The sequence below is a fragment of the Pleurodeles waltl genome, chromosome 6 (assembly GCF_031143425.1).
Source record: "Pleurodeles waltl isolate 20211129_DDA chromosome 6, aPleWal1.hap1.20221129, whole genome shotgun sequence".
Classification (NCBI taxonomy): Eukaryota; Metazoa; Chordata; class Amphibia; order Caudata; family Salamandridae; genus Pleurodeles; species Pleurodeles waltl.
Window position 1 is genome coordinate 782,453,830 of NC_090445.1, and position 21,758 is coordinate 782,475,587.

At 42.9% G+C, this 21,758-nt stretch overlaps 1 protein-coding gene across 5 annotated transcripts in view; it reads right to left on the bottom strand.

The window, feature by feature from the left end:
• Positions 1-1,963: 1,963 nt before the first annotated feature.
• The window catches only part of RBM20 (RNA binding motif protein 20), a 341,194-nt gene continuing 321,399 nt past the window's right edge, over positions 1,964-21,758 (bottom strand). For all 5 annotated transcript variants that reach the window (XM_069239404.1, XM_069239405.1, XM_069239403.1 and 2 more), the window contains 3 exons: positions 20,648-20,767; positions 14,644-14,765; positions 1,964-4,150 (listed from right to left, as the gene is read on the bottom strand). In XM_069239404.1, coding sequence (XP_069095505.1) covers positions 4,040-4,150; positions 14,644-14,765; positions 20,648-20,767 — 353 coding nt within the window. In that variant the 3' untranslated portion in view covers positions 1,964-4,039. The remainder of the gene's footprint in view (positions 4,151-14,643; positions 14,766-20,647; positions 20,768-21,758) is intronic.

A 21,758-nucleotide genomic window follows, 5' to 3' on the forward strand; every position in this document is an offset into this window, starting at 1 on the left:
AAGTTTAAATATGGGCCTAAGTATGACTTGTGCCCCCATTATACACTGCTTTTAACCTCTCATTTTCCATCCCTCATGTCATGTTAAATGACATCATTGACATCATTCAAGACATCACTGATGACATCATCCAGTCACTGAGGCAGCACACTAAAGGTTGCAAAGAGTGCACTGGGAGTGCACACTGGGTCTTGGCACAGCAAGCATCGATACACTTAACTGTCTACTTCACAATGGGCCTGAGGTAGGTGTTTAAACACCACCTCCATTTTCTCCCAGTGGTACTGGTCGTACATGGAGAGGAGGCCCATTGAGTTTGCAATGCATAGCTGCCCCATGTGCTTCCCAATTTCCAGTAGAGTAGCATTAATTTACTTGGTCTCCTTATCAGGCGAAGGAGCATTTCCAGCAGTCTGCAGAAGTCCTTTTTTTATAGGCGGTATGAATCAATAGGGATTCTGGGATAATATGCCCACATGTGCTAGCCAGATCACCGACTGCAGGAATATATTTATTTTCAACTTAGTAAAAGTCGACCTAAGCCTTTACGGGCTCCTTAAGGTTGTTGTTAGCCAACTTTCGCATTCCCTTCCTAAGCATGGGGAGGAACTACATACTACATACTCTGTCTTAGGCAAGGTCTCTACTATTGACACCACAAGGTATGCAGTAGTGACACCAGGTGGGGATGGTCTGGTAGGGTAGGTTTTGAGATTGGGGTCATCTTTTGGATCTACCACATACTCCTCCCCGGGATCATCTCACTCATGGGGCCTGAAGGGCACGTCACAAAGGTCTTGTGGGTAGGAAGGACTTCCTGGCTCAGAGTCAGTGTCCTGTGGGTCAGGTGGAGGAGAGTGCAGGAGTAGTGGTGGTGGTGAAGGAGGAGGTGTTGAAGGGAAGTGTTGATAATTGTGTTGAGCTAGTGGCTGAATCCCTTAGCCTTTCGGGCCAGGAGGACTAGAATGGTCAAGAGTTGGTTCCTTCTTATATGCCAGTTGGTGTTTTTTGGGGTTTCAGATGACTACTGGTGCCAGAGGTTTGGCAAGTATTAGACCCATGTCCGGGTGGATGAAGAGCTTCTTCATCTTTGCATCCAGCACTTTCTAAAGTTTCTTGAAGATGTGTGTGGTTTCCAACTTTGGCATAGAGAGAGACTTCAGTGCCATCTTTGATGTAGGTTGCTTAGGAGCGTCAGCATCTATCTTAGCTCTGAATATGTATTACTGGATCTTCTGAGCCAAAGCAGTAGAGATTTTGGCACTGTGTGGCTTTTCAGTGCCCCTCGATGAGGGCCTTGCAGGCATCGACCCCACCTCTCAAGTCTGCGGCACCCCCTTTTGGAACATGGAACTCAAAGCTTTGTGTCATTTCTGGCTCAACTCAAGCTTGATGCCCAACTCCTGGAGGAGTGCCTCCATTAACTAGTTTTTCAGGGTTCGAAACTGACTTTGAGGTGCCATAGGGGCAAGTGGCGTGGACTTAGTCTTTGTTCCCAAGGCTGGCATTTGTTGCATTTCTGTCTCGAAGAACTGAACCTATGCCTCAATGCCAGAGGGCTAGGAAATGTTGGCCTCTCAACTCTGCTTTGCTTTCTCTGCTAGAATAAAAAAGGGCCAAGTTTCGTCTTCCTTGGCACCTGGCATATCTTTGTTTCCGAAAAGTTGGGGAAATAAGTGCAAGTGGTGCCCACTGGAAACTACCATCAGACATTCTGTACTGGTTAAGTGGTTATTCAATACGTATGTGGTATGCAGAACTTGCTACCATTATAATATGGTGTGTTTCCAGGAACTTCAAGGTATAACAGAGAAAAGACAAATATAAAAGATGGATGACGTTAAACAAAATAAATACAAGAACTAGAGAGCTAAAGAGAAAACCCTACGATGTTACACCCCACGACATAGAGGCTTGACAGAGCCACAGACAACAGCTTCAGCAATCAAAAGAAAGGGAACAGTGCACTTTCAAATCCTCTTTATTAAAATCAATATTTTATGAAACAAAAATGTTAAATATTTTGCAATGAGTTACAGAACCTGGTATCACAGTGGTGACATATAATTTAACATGTTCTAACAATTCATGTACTTAAAAGCTAAAACTCAAATTAGCTTGGTTTAATAAGATTAATAAATAGAATATCTGGTCCAGTTCAAGTATAATTCCACAAATCACAGCCTTAATAATTGTATAAAGAGAATACAAAATCCCTGAATATCACCGGCTTGTCAGTTAGCGAGTGTTCAAGCCTGCCGCGAACCTACCAAGTCTTGAGAATGACGTTTTGATTTACGTGTTTTTCAGTGTAATAATTCAGAATACATTTTTACCAGAGTACATTTTACAGCACTACATAGATTGTCCTGTCAAACAGCAGCATATGAAAAAATCTGTGGTACAAATATCATGGGGTTTATTTTATCACTTACGTGTAATGACAATGCAGATTTCGGTGCTTCGAGCAGTGCAGGTGCAATAACACTTCCTGGATGTCTTCTGCGCATACCACAACAATTTCAGATTCTGTAAAGATCCAAAACATGCTGTGAAAGCAAAGTTTGCCTGTGTGCTAACTGCTACAGATAATCTTCTCCTACAGTCTAATGTAGACGTTGGCAACGACTCTGATGTACAGGTGGTTCTCATTCTATCATTTTCGTATGGATCTTCACGCCAAGTACCTCACCTACTGGTGAATAGCAAGATGTGTAAGAATCAGAATTGACTGTTTTGTGGCATGTGTAGAGAATTAAAATGGCAACTTTCAGTTTGCATTTTGCTTGACCAAATACCTGTATTACAAATGATAGATAAGTGTGCCATAAACACCCGATAGGTTCTCTTACATGAGTATGTTCATCACTCTTCCGTACTAATTGTAGTCCAAGAGATGAAATCAATTTCCATTAGCATAATACTGTCTATAATCTTTTCCAGAAAATAAACAATATAAAATATCATGTGAAGATCCCTTTTCTTTTTCAACTAAAGGCAACTCTAATTTGGTAACCAAGAACACAGTGGACTAAGTGAGGTCTGCTGATGTTCCAAGACTGGAGCATCACAATGGAGGAACACTTCATGTTTGTTATCAGAGGTACAATGTAAAGACAAGGTGGACTTTCCAAGCGTGCTTAAATTCCATCTAAACATACAACGTGGATTTCAAGATTTGAAAGTCAATTTCTTCACACTTCTATAAATAAAAACACAGGCCACAGAAGATCGAAGATGGCTTTAAGAGGTAATTAAGACTCCTTCTGCTTCTTATTTGGTGGGAGCTGAGAGCTCACTTGAAGAGCCACTAAAGCTAGTGTTGGCCCATTTACTCTTGGTCTGCTGGCATCAATGATAAACCCAACTGAAGATGAAAGATGGTCAGCCTTTAAAAATGTTGATGTTTACTTTTATGAACCTTTCTCTTGAAAAAACTGTGAGAGCTGTTGATGTATTGCACTCTGCTGGTTGTGTTGAGGCACTTCAGAGTAAGGCACTGATACCGGAGGACCCAAGTCCATGTTATAGGATGTTATAAGTCCATGTTATAAGGATATCTTCCTTGCCTTTGATAGAAACTGGCTGGTTCGCTTAGTGGCTGATTTTTGCAACAGGGAAGGCCCAGCCTGGCTGCATTTTCTCAATACACAATGGTTTTATGTGATACATCAAAGAGGTTTACAACAGACACTGTATCTAAATGATAAATTTGAAAGTCCCTGAGAATTTAAAAAACATATAATTTAAGAACGATTCTGTTTGATGACAAAAAAGAGAGGAATCCTGTGCTCACTGAATGTTTCCTGCAGTCCTTCAAATTTGTGAATCTCATATTCAGTTTATAATGTGGCCTTTGAAGCACTTAGAGAGCAGAAGAAATAGTGCTACTTCATTGCGCTATACTAGATCCCGAATTATTTCCCTCCTGATGAGGTGGTGAAGGCTGACATCAGTTGCATCATATGGGGGGCCAGCACGTCTTCGCTTTGTTTCTGGCTGTTCACTGGTTCTTCCTCCCTACCAATGTTCATTGTCATCAAAGCTTTTTTTTCTCGAACTGCGGAACAATCCCAGCATCCTCCTGTGTCACACTGCTGTCGTGTTCACTAAGCTTAAGTGTTTCTTCTGCGAGCTGGGACAGATATTTCTGAAACAAACAAGAAACAAAAATGTATGTTAAAGTATCGTTCAAGATGAAAGAATGCGACAGTAGAACACTCTCTCTTGATTTTCCCCTGTCTGGTGGTTTCTAGCCCGGGGGAGAAGGGACTTTATCCTCAGAACACAGTACTGGCCTTTAGCGAATACCAACCTGATGTCAGATAATGGTGAGCTAATACCATCGACCCGTATGGTATAAAATAAAGTATCACACGGACTGGTATTCAGTTTCATTTATCTTGTGTGACAAATGTTTGGCATCCATCAGAGCTTTTATTCATTAACTGCAATGGAATCTTTAGTCTGGCATTGGTAAATGCATGTTGGTTAGCTCCCTCATCCGTCAACACTGCTTCTGGGTACGGCAAATATTCACTCCAATAGCAGAACAGATGGAACCCACAAGGGACTCTACTTTCAAGAGTGGGGGAATAGATGTATGCTTCCCACCCCGACCCAGGGCAGAATGTTTGATGACTCCTTCCATACTTCAGCATTTTGGCCATAACCCTAAACCACAAAACATTTGAGGTATGGTTCGGTGAATCAATCAGCCTTGTGTACGTTTTGCGGGATAGGAGGAGGGTAATCCCATGTGGATTATCCAGAGTTCACACAATGTCTCCTCTTCCTAACGGATAGCTCTGTGATATGGAATAGGACAGTTCCGCCCGCCCCTTCAGCAACACGAACAGATGACCTGTTGCTGAGGAAAGGAAAAAGATACACCATATAACTCGAATATATTACTCCACAGTTTTTTATGCAACTTAGAAACAGTCTTTATGATTTTCATTGGCTCTAAATTGACCTATAGTTTCTTCAAGGAGGTGAAGTACCAATTTAAAGCAATGTCTGCAAAAGAAAACTTCCAAATTAAATACACTGGGGAAAATACAGTATAGGCAAACAGTGGGCTTAAGACAAATCCATAATTCATACAGTATTTATTAGTCTATTTGGTAATTGGTAAGCAGCTGTATTGTGTGCTTCTCTGGAAATTTCCAAAACCATAAATATCAGAATAGCAGCATTTATAAGACTTATTATGATATGAACCACTCTGATGGCCGTTTTAAACACCTGAGTTTCCCACGACAAAATCACAAGCACTTGTTTTATAAAACGACAAGGGGCTTCACCCGGTATTCTCCTCACTCAACTGCGTTTTTGTGTTTCCTCCCATTGCTGCCTCTTTCCCTACTTTCTCTTCTATTGCATCAGCTGCTGAGCCGATGGCTGAGTGAATGGGGGCCAGTAATAGTATTTTAGAGGCAGCTCTTCACTTAGATATGAAGTTGTTTTTGGCTTTTTGTGTTTTTTTTGTTAATCACAAGCGAGGAAGTGGGAGGGGTTCCAAGTTGTGTCTCGGTTTGATTTTTTTTATTAGGGTTCCCCAATCATCACTGCTTCTCTTTCTTGCCACTATTTCCTTGCTCCTCCTGCCATATAGTGTGTTTCCCTGCGGAGACCCGCAGGTGGGCAAGTGTCTGGTAGATGGAAAGAATTGGTAACAGGTATGTTTTACTTTGATAAGCTACATAAGTCACCCAAACGCACCTGACACCATACCCTCGAAATAAGACATAGTATGAGGTATATTATCTTAAGACATGCTCAACTATTCAGCCATGATTAAAGGTTTCAAAGCATTATTGCGCTTTTAAAGTACAAGAAAAACATGGGCCACATCATCATTTTGACCCCATGTAAATAATTGATTTGTTCTGTATGAATGAGAAATAATAATTAATATATGATGTTCCCTTGTTGACACCTGGCCATATCTCTGCTTATCAGATATGTAAAGCAGAACTCCCACAATCCCACAAACCATGTAAAAAGCAGTCAATGTCTTCCCATATTTTGAATTACCTCAGTACCTTTTTTGAATTACACAGAAATCAACGGAACTGAAACTCACTGATTAATTTTTCTGTTTCTGTATTTCAAAATGTGGGCTTGCATTCGTAAACAATGTTGCTGGAACAAATCTTTAGAGGTTTTGCCATCAATTTTACATCACTGAAGTCATAGTGACTGTGAAAATGTAAGGGCCATATAAAGGCCAAATATAGCAAATAAGCCACACCAATTCAGTAGAAGAGTGGTAAGGGTGTGATATGTAGCCTATGGTGCATTTGTTAGCACAGTGTCACAAATATAAAACAAAACGAGGCCTAGTAGTGCACTGCCATTTACAGAAAGCCCATTTTCCATTACAATGGCAACAAAATTGGCAATGACATGCACTGTGACAGATAAAACTGTATAACACACGAATTATAACGTGTAGAAATCGGGTGTCAGCAAATATTTATCATTTTTCTTGATTTGTTTTGAGCCTATTAAAATCTTTATTTCCATCACACTTTCGAATTACAAAACAAATATGCTTTTTTTATGCTTTCCTAACTGCTCTTATAAAGAGATATCCTACAGCCTTTCCATTCACACTCCCTGCACCCTAGGGAGATTGTGAGGTAAGTAACTTTAAAAAACCATCTAACTTTCCAGTCAGCAAAAGTAAAGTCAACACCCATCTCTACTTTAAAAGAATAAGCATCAATTTGTCAGAAGACATAGCCTGACCTTTGACCTGCAGTGGCTGCTCCTCGGCTATTGCGGAGAGCGTCACCCCCCCAACCACCACCACCAGCAGCAACCTCTGCAAATCCTTTAACAATGAAAGGATTGTAAACTAAGTTTATTATTCTTTCATTGTTAAAGGGGCGGGCACAGGCTATTACAGGGACAAAGGGAGTGCACTCTTCTCAGGCCGGCCAAACACACATGCGCAGTAGGCTCTCTCCAGCCGGGCACTGTGCTACCAGGCTGGGGAGAAATGGCACAAGCTCCCAGTCTGCCTGGGAGTGCCATGGCTGGGTGCTCCCAGCCAATCCTAACGCTGCTCTGAGCAGCGTTACGATTGGCCACAGACCAGGCTGGGGGCCTGTGCCTGCTGAGGAGACAGAGGAGCGGCGGCAGAGCACAGCGTGCAGTTAAGTTTTTTTTTTTTTTTTTTTAACTTCTATTAATATTTCAACCACCCGCCACCCCACCTGCTCCCCTCTCGTACTACCCCACCCCATGTAACACCCACGAGTCGCGACTGTTGACCAGTCTTTAAACAAAAAGCTAATGTGTTAAAATAAAACAAAATTAAAAGACATATATATTGCACATTCATCTTCTGAACTCCAGCTTAATATTTTGAGGGGCCCCACCTGCTTCCAGTGCCTATGCTCGTAAAAGACTTACACATACAAGTATGTTTCAATAAATCTTCTTCCGATGCTGTGGCAATGTGGTGTCCTCCTTGTGTGTGTCATACTGGTGATGCTGAGGAGTACAGCCTGCAGTTTTTTGGGTATCGGTTGAAAGACAGACCTGGGTTGAGCATGCAACATCATGTGCTCCTCATGGGGTGTTTCATTATATACTTGAAATGTATCTTTTTCGGTGTATTCTCTATAAATACACCATGCACTGACTTCGTAGTCAGTCTGTAAATGTTCCAGGCTACCGTCTCAACAATGCTAACAAGGTTGAAGTATTTACATGTGTAAAAGAAGAGAAAATCGAGAAAAGATATTTAACAATAAAGAAGAAAGGTCAAGAAGACAAGACAAAGGACAAAAGAAGAGTAGAAAGAAATATTATTGCAAGAAAGGAGGCTGCAGGAAAACAGTGGCCATCTTCATCAGCAGCCAAAGGGTAAACTGAGCAGTACAACGATATATAACCACATGATAAAGATGTGCTTGTAATATGAGAAAGCCACATTCGGACAGGCAGCTTCAAGAACCACAGGTAGAAGTAAAACAGTTTTTGTAAAAGTGCTTCTTAGAGTGAAGAATATCATTTTCTCCCACATGTTTAAAGAATGGCTGACTGTATACAGACAGGCTGGTTGGCAGTGAATATTTGTGACCGGCTGATAAAACAGTGGTGACAAAAGAATCCTTGGTCTTGTCCTAGAAGTGCAGTCGAGGGATGAACTGCAGCTTGATTTTAACCAAAAAGCATACATGAAGTGTGAGGGTGACAGCTTTTGCAGCTGAGATTTGCAGTTGCACAAACTCTCTTATAGGAGTGGAGGAACTCGCTGAGTTGAACTTGGCAGAATTATACAGTTATATAAAAACTCTGTGAGAATCTGTGGCATTGGCCCACTCCTACTATCACATGGAGAAACTAGAATTGTATACAGAAAGACACACTGGATAATTAACGCTTCTGAACACACTTTGCTGTAATCCTTCATCATTCCTGGTGATAATTAAATATGTAATCCCTAATCCAGACTGAAGCTGCATAATCAGGTGGAAAAGCAACAGCAAAACAAAACACACTTGCAAGAGGATGCTATTTTACCTTGTCGCAAGGGAAGGCATGAATAAGCAGGGTTATATTCCTATATGTATATTAGTTAAACAAGGCACAGTGTGAGCAAACCGCAAAAGCATTCGTATATCTCACGTTACTCTTCACAGTATTCAACTATTGAAACATACGCTTCTTATTTACAGAATAAGTACTTGACAAGGTAAGCCAACGTACTTCAGGAATGCAAGAAGAATGCAATTTTCAACATTACTAAATTTGATAAAACGTGATTGCTCTGGTCCCGTGTTCGTTTGAGGAATCAAAGAAATACAGGGCACGATAGGCCACAGAGCCTAGGCTCCCAAATTTCAGGTAACCAACCTGAACTACGGTATATTCCTGTTTCTTAGTCTATATGTAAAAGTCCATGAATCATACAGGAGTTCCTTACTTTCCTTTAAATGTTCATGCATGCAATGGAAATGAGCCTCTTTTAAAAACATGTTAGTGATTTGGACAGTCTGAGTCTAAAGTAAGAGTTGCAAATGAGCTGTCGGGAAAATGAATGTTCCATAGCGAGTCACAGTTCCATTTGCACCCTCCTCGCCCAGTCCCACTCACCCGTCAGGCCAGGCTCATGTAGAAGGGCTGTCGCACCACCCACTACTGCCTGTGGGGCCCAGTGCAGTTCTTCGCTCATACTGACTTACGCAGTCCCAGTGCATGGGCTCCATGACCCCCTCCCGCAGCCACCCCCAGTAGGAGCAACAGCACTGCTACCCTCGCCACCATCCGCCCCCAGGGTGGAGAAGCAGAAAGCGATCTTTGGATCCGAAGGGGTAACGAAACAACAGCACGCCGGCATCGCATCATGAAAGGGAATCCTAGGAGGGAACAGGAGGATACGAAAACAGAAACATACAGAAGCGTCTAAGAGGCTCAGGGAGGCCAGCAGTCGAGTCTTGGTTCTGATGTGTGAGAGCTTTTTGTGAAAAAAGTGAACTTTTAAGTAGGGGTGGGCGCCGCTGCGAGCTCCGCCACGTGGCAGGGTTTTTGGCGAAATCCACATGCTTGCGTGTAGTAGGCAAACTCTGCTAATTCCACTTGCGGAGTGGAGTTAACTGCCCACCCCTGCTCTCCTTCTGATTTAGATAACTTCAGTGCAATAGGTCAAGGAAAAGCTACTGGTGATTTTATTTCTCACAGGCTTGGAAATCTGACATCAGCTCTGATTGACCACACATTAAAAACATTTTCTAATAGGAGAAGACGGAGAAAGTTGTTGCTTTCTGACAGTTTTCTCTGCACTTATACCTTAGGTTACTCTTTCAGGGCCATCCAACCCTATCTGTTTAATGCTTGTGACAGATTTTGTGGAACTGACCACTTATTGGTCAACTTGACACTGTTTGGTATGTAAGCATCACTGGGACAGGGAAAGTCCAACTAAAGTAATAGTCAGTATGTTTAAGTGTTGATCACTCGTGGTCTGAGAGCAGGTGTTGGTTAAAAAGAATGCCTGTGCCGTATTATTGGTCCTTCTTGTGGGCATTGCAGAAAGGCAGTTTTTCATGTGGCGCTCATGAAAGAGAGTTGTATTCTTGGCATGGGCTGTGGTGCCTGTGTGTCACATCATAAGTGGAGTGACCGGATTCTCTTGCTATGCACCATCTCGTACAATCGGCATTGTTTCACGTTGATGTTGTATGGAGTTTCTATTTAATGGTTTCCTTGGCAGCCAGTGGGATTAACTGTCCAGGTGAGCATCTATCTGTGGTTTATGCGATATAGAATGCTGTGTTTTTAGCCACCGCTGATATGGGAGTGCCTATCTAGATACTGGATTGACTGTGTAGTACAATCTGGGAAGAGCCATCCACATGATACAAATGTGGATTGCCTCAATTGAAGGACAAGATCAGAGTTAGGATCATTGCTACATTGTTTCTAGTTCTCTGCAACCTTCACACGTTTAGTGTATTGAAAGAAACTACTGGAAAAAAGGGCATTCTGCATTAAAAACCTACCTCTCATGTACACATAGTGCTGGGCTTTTCTAGTCTACTCACATGTATCATCTTGCTGGCTGTTTTTTGTTAAAGCTTTGGAGACTATAAGAAAGGTGTGGAATATTAGAACATTAGAGTTATACTGGGTCACATTTTCACAGACTAACTTTTCATTTCAATTGAGTAGCAGACATAATATTCATACAGGACAGCTTTGGATGCTGGCTATCATTTTTTAGAAAATGTTTTGCTAACATAAAAAAGGTAATTATGAGGCTGCATGTGTCCATGTTCTAGTGTGTATGTGCTACATATCCTCGAACAATATAATCCCTAGTGCACACTGTATATGTTGCAACAGCTTGCAAAATGGATTCGAGTTTAAGTAATTTCTTGTAGGCTGAAATTCCTGGTTGTGTATTCATCACACAATTTCGTAATTTGAATGTAGAAAAACGACAACATAGAGCAGTGCATACTGGGGACTATACTGTATGTGGACTTATAGCACAGTGTTCACTGAGGATAAGCCCAAAGGAGAGAGGGCTCACCAGCACTGCACTATACAAATCGCTGATATCTGGATCACTGTGATCAAACTCACAGAAAGGTGTGCCTTAGTGAACTACTATTTGCAAGTCTTCCATGTAAGACTTTTGTGTGCTCTGAATGTACTGTACCCTGCGCACTGGATCTCACTGCGGGGTGGGGGTTTTAGAAATGCTAAAATGGGTTCTGCATAGAATGCAAGGGGCACCGAATCCCACCACATGTATGGAAGTTTGTATATTCCAAGATATGTTGTGCACATAGGCGTGTTGGGGGTTTGAGAATTTTATGGTGGTGGTGATAGAAAGATAACCCAGATACAAGGGTTGAAGGAGACCATAGACTTACTCACAAGATCCCCTTTACTGGGTATGTCAGGGTGGACAGAAATCTGATGCAAATGCGATGAGTTTGAGAGTTAAAACCAACTGTAGCCAAAGCAAAAGAGGACCTTAAATAATATGAGTGAGATTGCTAAAATAAACTTCTTGCATGTGAAAAATGAAAGATATCTGTTTATGTTGATTGGTGTGTGACAGGTGTGGTGTTCCATGGTACTGAATTATTAGTATAATTTTCTCTACCATCCATTCATACTCATCTGGCCAACAAGTGTGGTTGTGAGGGTGTTAGTTGGATGTTTGCAGTTTGGGGGTGTGATTGTGAGCTGTTCTATTCACTGTTTAGCTGTTTGAGAAAGGTAGAGGTGCAGAGTATCCTGGTCATGTGGATTGTCTATTTTTGTTTTTGGTCAGTAGCATGTCTTATAATTTATTTAATTCTTTGTTGGGTGGGCATTAGTTTCAAAAATTAGTTGTGGCATGTTTTTGCGTAGTATGAGATATTTGGAAACTAAGGGTGGTATATGGGTCCTACTCGCATGTATCATACTGATGATGCTGAATTATCTTGATGTAAGTTGTGAGAAAGACCTGGGATGAGCATGCAATATTATATGCTTCCAATAGGGTCTTAATTGTACCTTATCTTATTCTGTGTATTCCCACAACTAGACTCCACAATGACATTGGATTGCAACTTTTCATATTTCAGGCTAACAACTCAACAAGACGTTTGTGCACACCAACACAGTTGGGTGTTTATGGATATTCACAAACTTTTAAAGGTCCAGTTTCACCTTTGACTCAATCAGATATATACTTATTTTAAAAGCAAGAGAAAATCTGTGTCCGGTGGGTAGTGGTGTCAACACTTACAACATTTTTGGGAGTACTGTAAAAGGTGTTTCTCCATGGACAAAACGATCTATTTTTTCAGTGGCCAAAAAAAGGTTTAGACATGCAGTTCCAGTAAATGCATTAAACTTTACGTCTGCCTAAGTCTATACTATGCACAATTACAGAGGCAAAAATGTATTTGCATGGGCAATAGGAAATCACAATAATTCTTAGAGGACTCATGGGAACTTGTGACCGTCCCTGAGTTCTTCTGGAATCCCTTCTGAATTTAAAAGAAAACTGAAGTTAGCCGGGCCCTTCAGTGATTGAGCTTCTAGGAAACTGACCTAGTTAAATCAAAGGCAATGTATCCTCTCTGTGAGTTCATCCCGCCTAGTGTTAGAAGCAAGCACAGCCAGGGTGACTTCACTCAAAAACATCTCTTTACTGGGCAGTCGTGTCTATTGTCTGCAATAGGGAATCGGTAAAAAGGGGGCATACAGTGAAAATAAAATAACTTGTATTTTTAGTCTGTCTGCATAGGCAACAATTCCCTACAATAGGCCCTCCAGAATGTATCTTTGTTGATGATGGCTTCTTGGGTTTTGAGTCCTATTGCGGCATCATTTAATAGATGGCGTCATTATAGCTCCATGGCCATGTGATCCTGTCCCGTTCTTCTCTATGTACACCTGGATTATATGACCTTCCACTTACGTTAATAGGAATAGTTTCCTCTTCTGAGACAACATGGATCTGCGCCAGAGTGACTCACTCCTCAAGTGACCATCTGCTATCTTGCCATAGTGCACAAGCGTTGGACCACTGCAGCCCATGGGAGCCTGATAAGAATTCACAGTACTGCCAAGGTCCTGCTTCTGAACTGTAAATTATTTTGCCCGATATAAGACTGGGCAGTTTGTCAAGAGATTAGACATTCTTGTTTAGAGGTCGCGCTGATAACAGAGAACAGCTCGTCACGGGATCACTTGAGGGCACAGGAACACAGAATACCAAAAACTCAGCATCCAGTAAAATAGTGACTGGATCTTTCAGAAAAAAAGGCATTTGTGCGCGAGGTAACCCCAAATCTCATACACATGCATAATCACAAGCTCTTACCTTAATTTAACTAAGCAGTGTCATTAGAGAGGCGCCCTTTAGATAGTCTATGATTTTTAAGAGTATCTGAAAAAGGGTATTTCACAAACACACATCATATTTTCATAACCTGGTTTGACTTTGACAAACACTGTGTCCGATTATCTTCAGATGGCCGGCGATGTGATGCCCCCACCACAACCCCCACTATATCAGCCCTCACAAAAGGGACATTTTATTTCACATTTCAGGGGCCTACAAATCTACATGACAGAGGCCATAATTGCATTTTGGTGCACTCAGTCTCTGCAGCCTTTTATTATTTGTATCCCTAAGGAAACCTGCTGTACACTGGGAGTTGTGTTCCACTCTATGGAGGAGGCATTCCATTCCAGCCAGCTGTGCGAGCGTCTGTTGAAAGAATGAAGGGAAGCTGAAGGTTTTCTGCATGACTTATGCAACAACAGGCATCTTGCTTAGGCCCATAATCCCTGGCCAAGTAGATGTCAGGCTACAACCCTTTACATGGATGCCCTGTCCACGTTAGCTGTCTCCCTACACCCACAGTGAATAATTGCATACGTGTCCTGCTACAGCGTCAGCATGGGCCACAGGGGATCGTCGGGGTGGTCACAGACGCAACGGAATGAAGTACCACTCGAGTGCCCCAACCCTGGCCGTATTCCTCTGCCTCTTGCCGTGCGTGTCAAAGCAAACCAACCCTGTGCCTTCGCCTGAGGTTCATCTGCTAGACAGGCCACTCGCCGTTCTTTTCAACCGAGTGCCTCGATGACAGAAATATTTCTTCTACTCTGACACACACAAAATTCGTGTTATTTTTTTCATTAGGTGAGTAGGCAGATGGAATAGCGAGAGATAGAGGAAAATAAATTAGTACAGTCGCTGTTTGGTTTAGCTTGTTTTAATTGCTCGAGGTTTGCATTTCCTTTGCATTAAAAAACATTGCTAAACATTTTGCCCATGACAATATCAGTCATCAAACAGAGTCGCAATGTACGGTTAAGAGCATGTTCGCAGAGCCAAAAATGACCACTACCTTACTATTTCTTAGTTAAAAATGTTGCTTATAAATTGGGCCTTTGTCTGGATATCCCGGAAGAGTTCGTTTTTCTGTATAATTGTCTTTTTGAAACGCATAAAGAAAGTACAATGTGAAAAGACGAGTTAGTGCTTCCAAATCATAAGTACTCTGCCTTCAAAATGTAACAGTAACACGAACGTACCACGTAGGCTGACAAATGAGTGATTGGTGCATACCAAATGGCGGCCATGACAGAGAGCAGGCGTCTTACCTGAAGATTCTTGTAATGCACTGTACTTCGGCAGTGAGTTGTCTTTGCCGTCTCTTCGCTTGTGTAGAACAGTCCGCATAGCTTGCAGTAAAATCCGGTCCTGGGCACCACAAATTCCACACCTGTTAAAACAATTACACGTATTAAAAAAACATTAATTATTGGGTGCGTGTTGGAAAACATTGGCTGTCCAGAGATTTTGACATAAGTACAGGCAAGGCCCATGAAGCCGCTCGCATATGTTCATTTTTGACACGACCATGACAACTGAATCACTTTTAAAACAAGTATTGGCAAAACCAATAAGTCTTGCCTTTGGGAATGATTGGTTTTGTCAATGCCTTTTGGTAATGCTCTACAGCGTCGGACTATTTCCTGGGTGCAGCATCGTTAAAAAACAGTGTGTTGACGCAAATGCCAGTCGCATCATCGCAAGAGCTGTCTGCCTGGGCAATGGGATATGTGCTGGCATGCATCAGAATAGATGTGTATGCCAGCGGAATGAAGCGGGCGCCCACGCAACAACGACACACTGCAATCTCACCCCTCTCCCTCAGAGAGAGCCGGAGGGACAGCAACCACTGGGTGGTCTTGGCCCCTGTAAGCAGAACCAGAACAACTGCTCAAATCTCGCTCAATCGCGGCTGTGACACGGTGACTGGCGCTGTCGCTCCTGGCCACCTATTGTACCGTAGACTGCTCCGAGCTCGACCCCCAAGACTGACGGCTACGTAGTCCTAGAGCAGGGGCGATTAGCCTTCATGAGTGGGGCCCTTTGGAGTGACTAAGCCTGGTAATGCCGCCATCTTGGTGCCCCCGCATGGCAGGACTCCCTATTAGCCAAGGCATCACAGAGGTCCCGGAAGGATGCAGTTCTGGAGGACAGACTTATGAAGGCTGCTTCTAAAAACCTGACCCACTCACCGAAAAGCTCCATCCACTGGAGACACACACCCCAGAACCGGACAATGTTGATAACCCTATCACCCACACATTCATGAGACTCTTGTTTGGCAAAATAAGAACGATATAGTGGCCCCGCACAAGAAGGTCATGTCAGGCATTAAGGACGTCAAACAGGATATGGCGGAGATAGGATACAGGCAGGCCACCATGGAAACCAGCACAGAGGTTACTGAAGAGGGAACTGGAGACCTACTGTTGTGAGGTTCTGGAGCTAAAGGGTCAAAACAATGAGTTAAGCATGCATCTCAAGGATTTGGAGAACCGCTCATGCTGCTCTTATATCAGGATCTGAGGAATCCTCCTCTTGGCTGATTCAGGGAACCTGGAAGGATACATTACCCAACTCTTTCGCCATATCCTCCCAGACCTGGAGGGGACAGATATAGTTGTAGACTGCATCCAGAGTGCCGACAGACAGCCTGCTGCCTCTGACTCCAAGCAGGACATCCTCACATGTGTCCACCACTACAGGAAGAAGTTGGTGATCATGGTGGCGGCTCGCAACCACTCCCCAATCCTATCTGCAGGATCCAAGATCTGGTTGTAGCTTCATATGGGCTTTCTGCAGAGGAGATCTGGCACTATGCAGCTGTCCAACAATGGATCACTCATCCTCCCATCCATGCCACAGCTAGCAGACCCCTCACCACATTTGTAAAGTGGCTCAATATGAAGACTGGGGACAAAGGCCTGCTTTCGGATATCCACCAGTTGATAAACCATCTGGTGGAAACACAGGGAAGATGGGAGGAGGAATTCGAATGCTCCTTTAGTCCCAAAGAGTGGTCTGAGATTCGACACAGGGCACAGCAGGCATGGAGGCGCTGCCCACAGTAATGCCCTATTGGTACTACGCCCCCTCAAGGATTGCAAAATGAAGGCCCTATAGTGGAGATACATACTGGCGTGGCTGTGGCCACATGGGTGCCCTGATAGACCTCCTCAGGCACTGTCCTAAACTTAAGCAATACTTGTACGAGATCCTCAGAGACCTCGAAGAGATTTTTGGCACTGAGGCCCCGGTCTTTCCAAGCAATCTCCTACTGAGTCTTCCAAATGTGCTAACCTACCCTTCCTACCACTCTACTCTTCCAAAGGCAAAGCTGTTACAATGACACTCTGTGATGCCAAGCAAACCATCACTTCTAAGTGGGGTACTGGTTCTCCACCTACTCACATGGATTGGCTGTATCACCTTTGGGATATTATTAGCATGGTAAAACGTACTGCATCAATGGAGAACAAACTGCCACAGTTTGATAAAATATGGATCCATTGCCTCCGATTTCTCTCATGAGATTTCCAAGAACTATCCTGCATACCTACCTGAGGGTGCTGAGGCTTACGCAGCAGGAGCCTAACACTGCCTGGTTTAGACATTCTACACTGTCCACTCAACTGACCCCTATGACAAGGATGTACCACCTGACTGGAGGAGACACCCCCTCTTGCCTGTTTTTTTTATCCCATTCCAGGGACTCTAACCCCCTGCCTAGTTGGAGAGTCCAACCCTTGTTCCTTGTGCCCCTCCCCTGCTCTCACTACCGACCCGACCCTGTCATGCACCTCACCGGCTCATGGGTATATGTGAGTGTATGCTGCACCTGTAGCACCTTGCAGCAAACAAAAAGATATAAACCATAAAACGCAGAACTCTGTAGAGAGACGTCTGGATTGTGCATGTGAGGGGAGTAGTTAAACTATGATCCCCTAACACAGGCATACTACTTTGTATTTAGCAGACATACTGTGCATGACTTTGTCAGAACAGTATTTTGTCACAAATGTGGCTGTAAGTGTGTGCATCACTGCATGCCTGAGGCCAATCAGGAGCCACACAGACAGCAGGGGCAGGACCCCCCTCTCAGCTTCTGATAGGACTGTGCTTCCAGTTCAATCAAGAAGCTGGGAGAGGGCCTTTGGTGGGTCTTCCTCTGAATCCTGACTCTGCTGCTGTGAATGGCTCCTCATTAGGAAAAATGGCTTGAAGGTTCCAGTGTCCAGCACCAGATTTCTGCTAAGCTGGTGCCATGGAGCCTCTAAGGTGTCATAAAAAGTTGAAAGGTAAGTAAAAAGGAAATCAGTGCTGTCTCTCTGTTCATGTGTTAGGAAAAATGTGTTTGTGAGAGATTGAGACAGAATTATACTGATGACTGTTAGTTTAATGTGTTTAAAAGTGTCAATGACAATGGAAGAGTGAGAATCAGTGAATGAGTGAAAATTAGTATGAATAAGTGAAACAAAAGAGTAAGGCAGTGTGAGTTAGAATGGCTGAATAATTGAGAGACTGTGAGAGTGAATGGTAGTGAGCCAGGGGTGCCTCTATCAATGAATCAGCAGGTGCAATTGCACCAGGGCACAAAGGCCATGCTGCAACTGCACCTGCAGCACTATTAAAGTCAAACACCTGTACCCCAGGGGTTCAAATCAGAGTCCCTGTACACCAGTAGTTGTGAGTGAGGGCCAGTAACTGCGAAACTGTGAATGGTTGCAGGTGTGTTTGTGACTGAGAAACAGTAAGTGTGAGTGTATGGGTACAGTTGTGCGCGAGGGCACCCAAGGCAATTTTGAAAACAATGAACCTGTGGTAAGTATTAACCTCCACCACTTTCAGAGATCAACGGTTGCCACGGCTCATCGAGTCTTTAAGCAAAAAGAAATAAGTAGCTCTCTAAGAATGAACAAGGAGCAGGGAGTGGATAGAATACTGCCAATCAGAGAGATTGTAAAGAGGCTTTGCTTCGCAAACAAAGATGGACAAGCTGAGACAATGTAGGCCATAGAATAAGAAGCAAGCAAAGTAGAGTGACAAAATTATGAGGCAGTCTGTAATCCCCTGTAAATTCTTGGTAAATCCACAATAGGTCTTTTGCATCTAGACAATTTGTGCTGTCTTGTAGACTCGATCTAAAAAGTATTTGAGCACATATGTATCCATGAATTAAAATGCCACATACTTTCCAGATTGTGGGAACCTGCAAGAAATGCTCTATCTCATCACCATGCACCTCCTACTTACATACACACTGAAATGAGACCAGATGCGAAAAAGGAGAGCCTATCTGAAAAAAATATTGATATAAAGGTTAAGAATCCATGACTGCACCTTCCAAAAACGTCTACTGAGATTTAGACTAATAAAGGACATTATCAACAACCTGGTATGCCTCATAATGCCCCACAACAAGCTAATAAAAATGCACTGCATAGAATGTCGGCATTAGCTGAGATGAAACAGTAGAGTGCACTACAATACCAGCCCACTTGGTTCTTCCTGAGACTCAGCAGACACAACAACGGTGTAACAAAACCGTCCATGGGCAAAGCAACATGTGACACCCAAAGCGACCATCCTCCAGGCATATCAGCACATATGACATTTGTAGAGGGACTTCTACAACATCTGTTGTTCACCTTTGCCATGGGAACAATAGCTTGCTAACACCAAGTTGTCAAAAACCACACAGAGGTGTTTTCATCTACTGCAAATTCAATAGATATGCAAGACTCTGTATACAGATTCTACGTGATCCTCAATAATGCTTAACCCAATTTTCCACATGCATCCTGAGTTCTTGGCATGAAGCTACAATCTTGGATGCCAGAAGTGTCTTGGGACAAAGGTAGAAACAGATGGTGTATTAGGTGATTAAACACACACATACAAACATAAAACAGGACCTCTTCCTGATACTGCAACCACTCACGGCTCTCCACTGTCTCCAGACAGGTAAAAACACTTACGCCCATATTCATACTTTTTTTGCGCCGCATTTGCGTAATTTTTTCATGCAAAAGCGGCGCAAATTTACAAAACACAATTATTTTTTGTAAGTTTGCGCCACGTGTGTGTAAAAAAATGACACACATGCGGACCAAAAAAAGTATAAATATGGGCTTTATTACTTAAAGGCATGGCTCACAGCACTCTACAAAAACCTGTCTACCAGGAAACAGAGGAAAAAGAAAATGACACCTATCATGACTAGTTAATTCACCGATTAAACCACTGGGTAGCTGAAACATGATATATTCTGTAATTTCCAAGCACACCCACTGAAAGCAGAAGACCCCATGCAGGCCTGCTCATACATGCTCATACATGCAGGTAAAGTTCTAAAGAGCAATACGGTTATGCATGTTATGCATAGGAGTACAGGAGTATTAGGTGACCTATGGGAGACTCCTGCATACCCCACCTCAGTGCTCCCTTCGACCACGTATGCTAGATCCCACAGACATATCACTACATTCATTTGTGGTAGCATAAATATGGATGCCAGGAAGGCTGGGGTTATGTTTCATGGACAAAGCATTGTTCAGTCCCATACAAAAAATAGGAAAACCTCAGAACAAAGTGTCCGGTTCTCAAAAATTAATCCCACATTCGATTAAACAAATTTACAAGCACTTCCCCAAGGGTGTATCAGTTTCCATTTTACTCAGAGCCATAACATTTGATACTTAAAACCACAGAATACCTTTCTTTTGTGTTGAAAGGAAAAACAGATGCATGCCCTGGGTAGTATCTGTCTTCAATGTCAAACAAACTGGAATTCAATAGCTGGGATAAGTGCCAGGCAGAATTCTTCTGACTTTACATTTGTCATAACTGAGAATAAAATTACAGGCAGAGCAGCCAATATGATTTCAAGTCTAAATATATGCACTTGGAGGCGAGGGAGAGACCCAGGGAAATTGCCTAAAGAAAAAAACGTGCATCAACAAATACCACACACCCCAGTTGGCCCTCTGGGGCTGCTGTTCTGGGATGCTGGAGCATCGGGTGGACAGACGGTCTGTTAGATTAGCATTTGTCCTTTTGACCATTTTCTTGATGAGATGGTAAAAGTTGATTCATAATGGAGCAATGAAGGGAAAATCACCATACTTGTCCGCTTTAAGAATCTGGGAGCTGCACAGTCCTGCAAAACTTACTTTTAGAGCATAGGTATTTTAAATTTGAACAATATAAAAAGGAGACGGGAGATGTAAAGAGCAGATGTTGGGGCTATGGAGGAAAATGAACCATACATACCTAAGGGGATTCCAAGTTCACTGAACACATCTTCTTGACCCCATGATGGCAGAGAATGATCTTGTTTGGATTCCATCTCTTGATATTTGGGCGATTTTATTTCCTGGTATCCTGAATTTGCTTCATGAAAGACAAAAATAGCACAATAGAAATGAAACACTAAATGAGATGTACAGGATCTGTTGAAACCGATGTTGATATGCAGAGGCAACTGAGCTGTCATCATTTGTATAAAGTGGTGTATTGGTGTTGTACTGGTGGTCAGCTATCCTGAAATGTACAGCTGTGGTTACTGCTGCTTGTAATACATGCAGTATAACAGAAGAGCTGTTCATCTACTGCAGCACTTTATATCAGGAACTAGACTGATTTCGCATGTATCTAGAATGGTAAAGTGGATGAAAAATTACCCACTGCAATCTAGCTCGAAAATATCCAGTGGCTGAGATGAATTTAAGCATTTCTTCTGTCACTTAGTTGTTTGCTAGATGAGACATGCAAGCCGATCAAGAAACCAAAACCTGAGGAAGCTGAGCAGTAGTGTGTGTACAATCAATCGGTTGTGGTTGATGGAAAGTTGTAACCGAGCTGGGATGGGAAATATTAGTTGTTCAGAGAAGTAGGAGAGTGATGTGCTACGTGAAACTAGAGTAAAATGTTTATACTGAACTGTGTGCCTTTGGTAATTCAGTCTTCTTATTGTCAATGGAGTGGGGAGATGTTTCGTCCCCAGGGAAATGTAACGCACCTAGACACCCCTAAGTCAGTTTTTGCAGATAGAGAAGTTCATACCCCACACATTCAGCACCCACATTCTGTCCAAATATCACACTTAAGCCAAGATGATCACCACATATGCATGCCTAAGTTACAGTTGCTGTCCCATGTCCATGATATCTGTGTTTCCTATGTGGTATTTCCTTGCCTTGGCTTACTAAGGGACGCTTATAAAAACTCATTCATGAGGGGCGTGGCCATGGATGCCACAATAGCAGTCACAGTGTGAAACCTGGCTGCTGGGGGGCTCTTGCGGTGTGGCCTAGCTCCTCGATCTTGCAACCTGGCCTCATAGGCCAGGGTTGCGGCCTGACACCGGGGTCCACCTGCGACT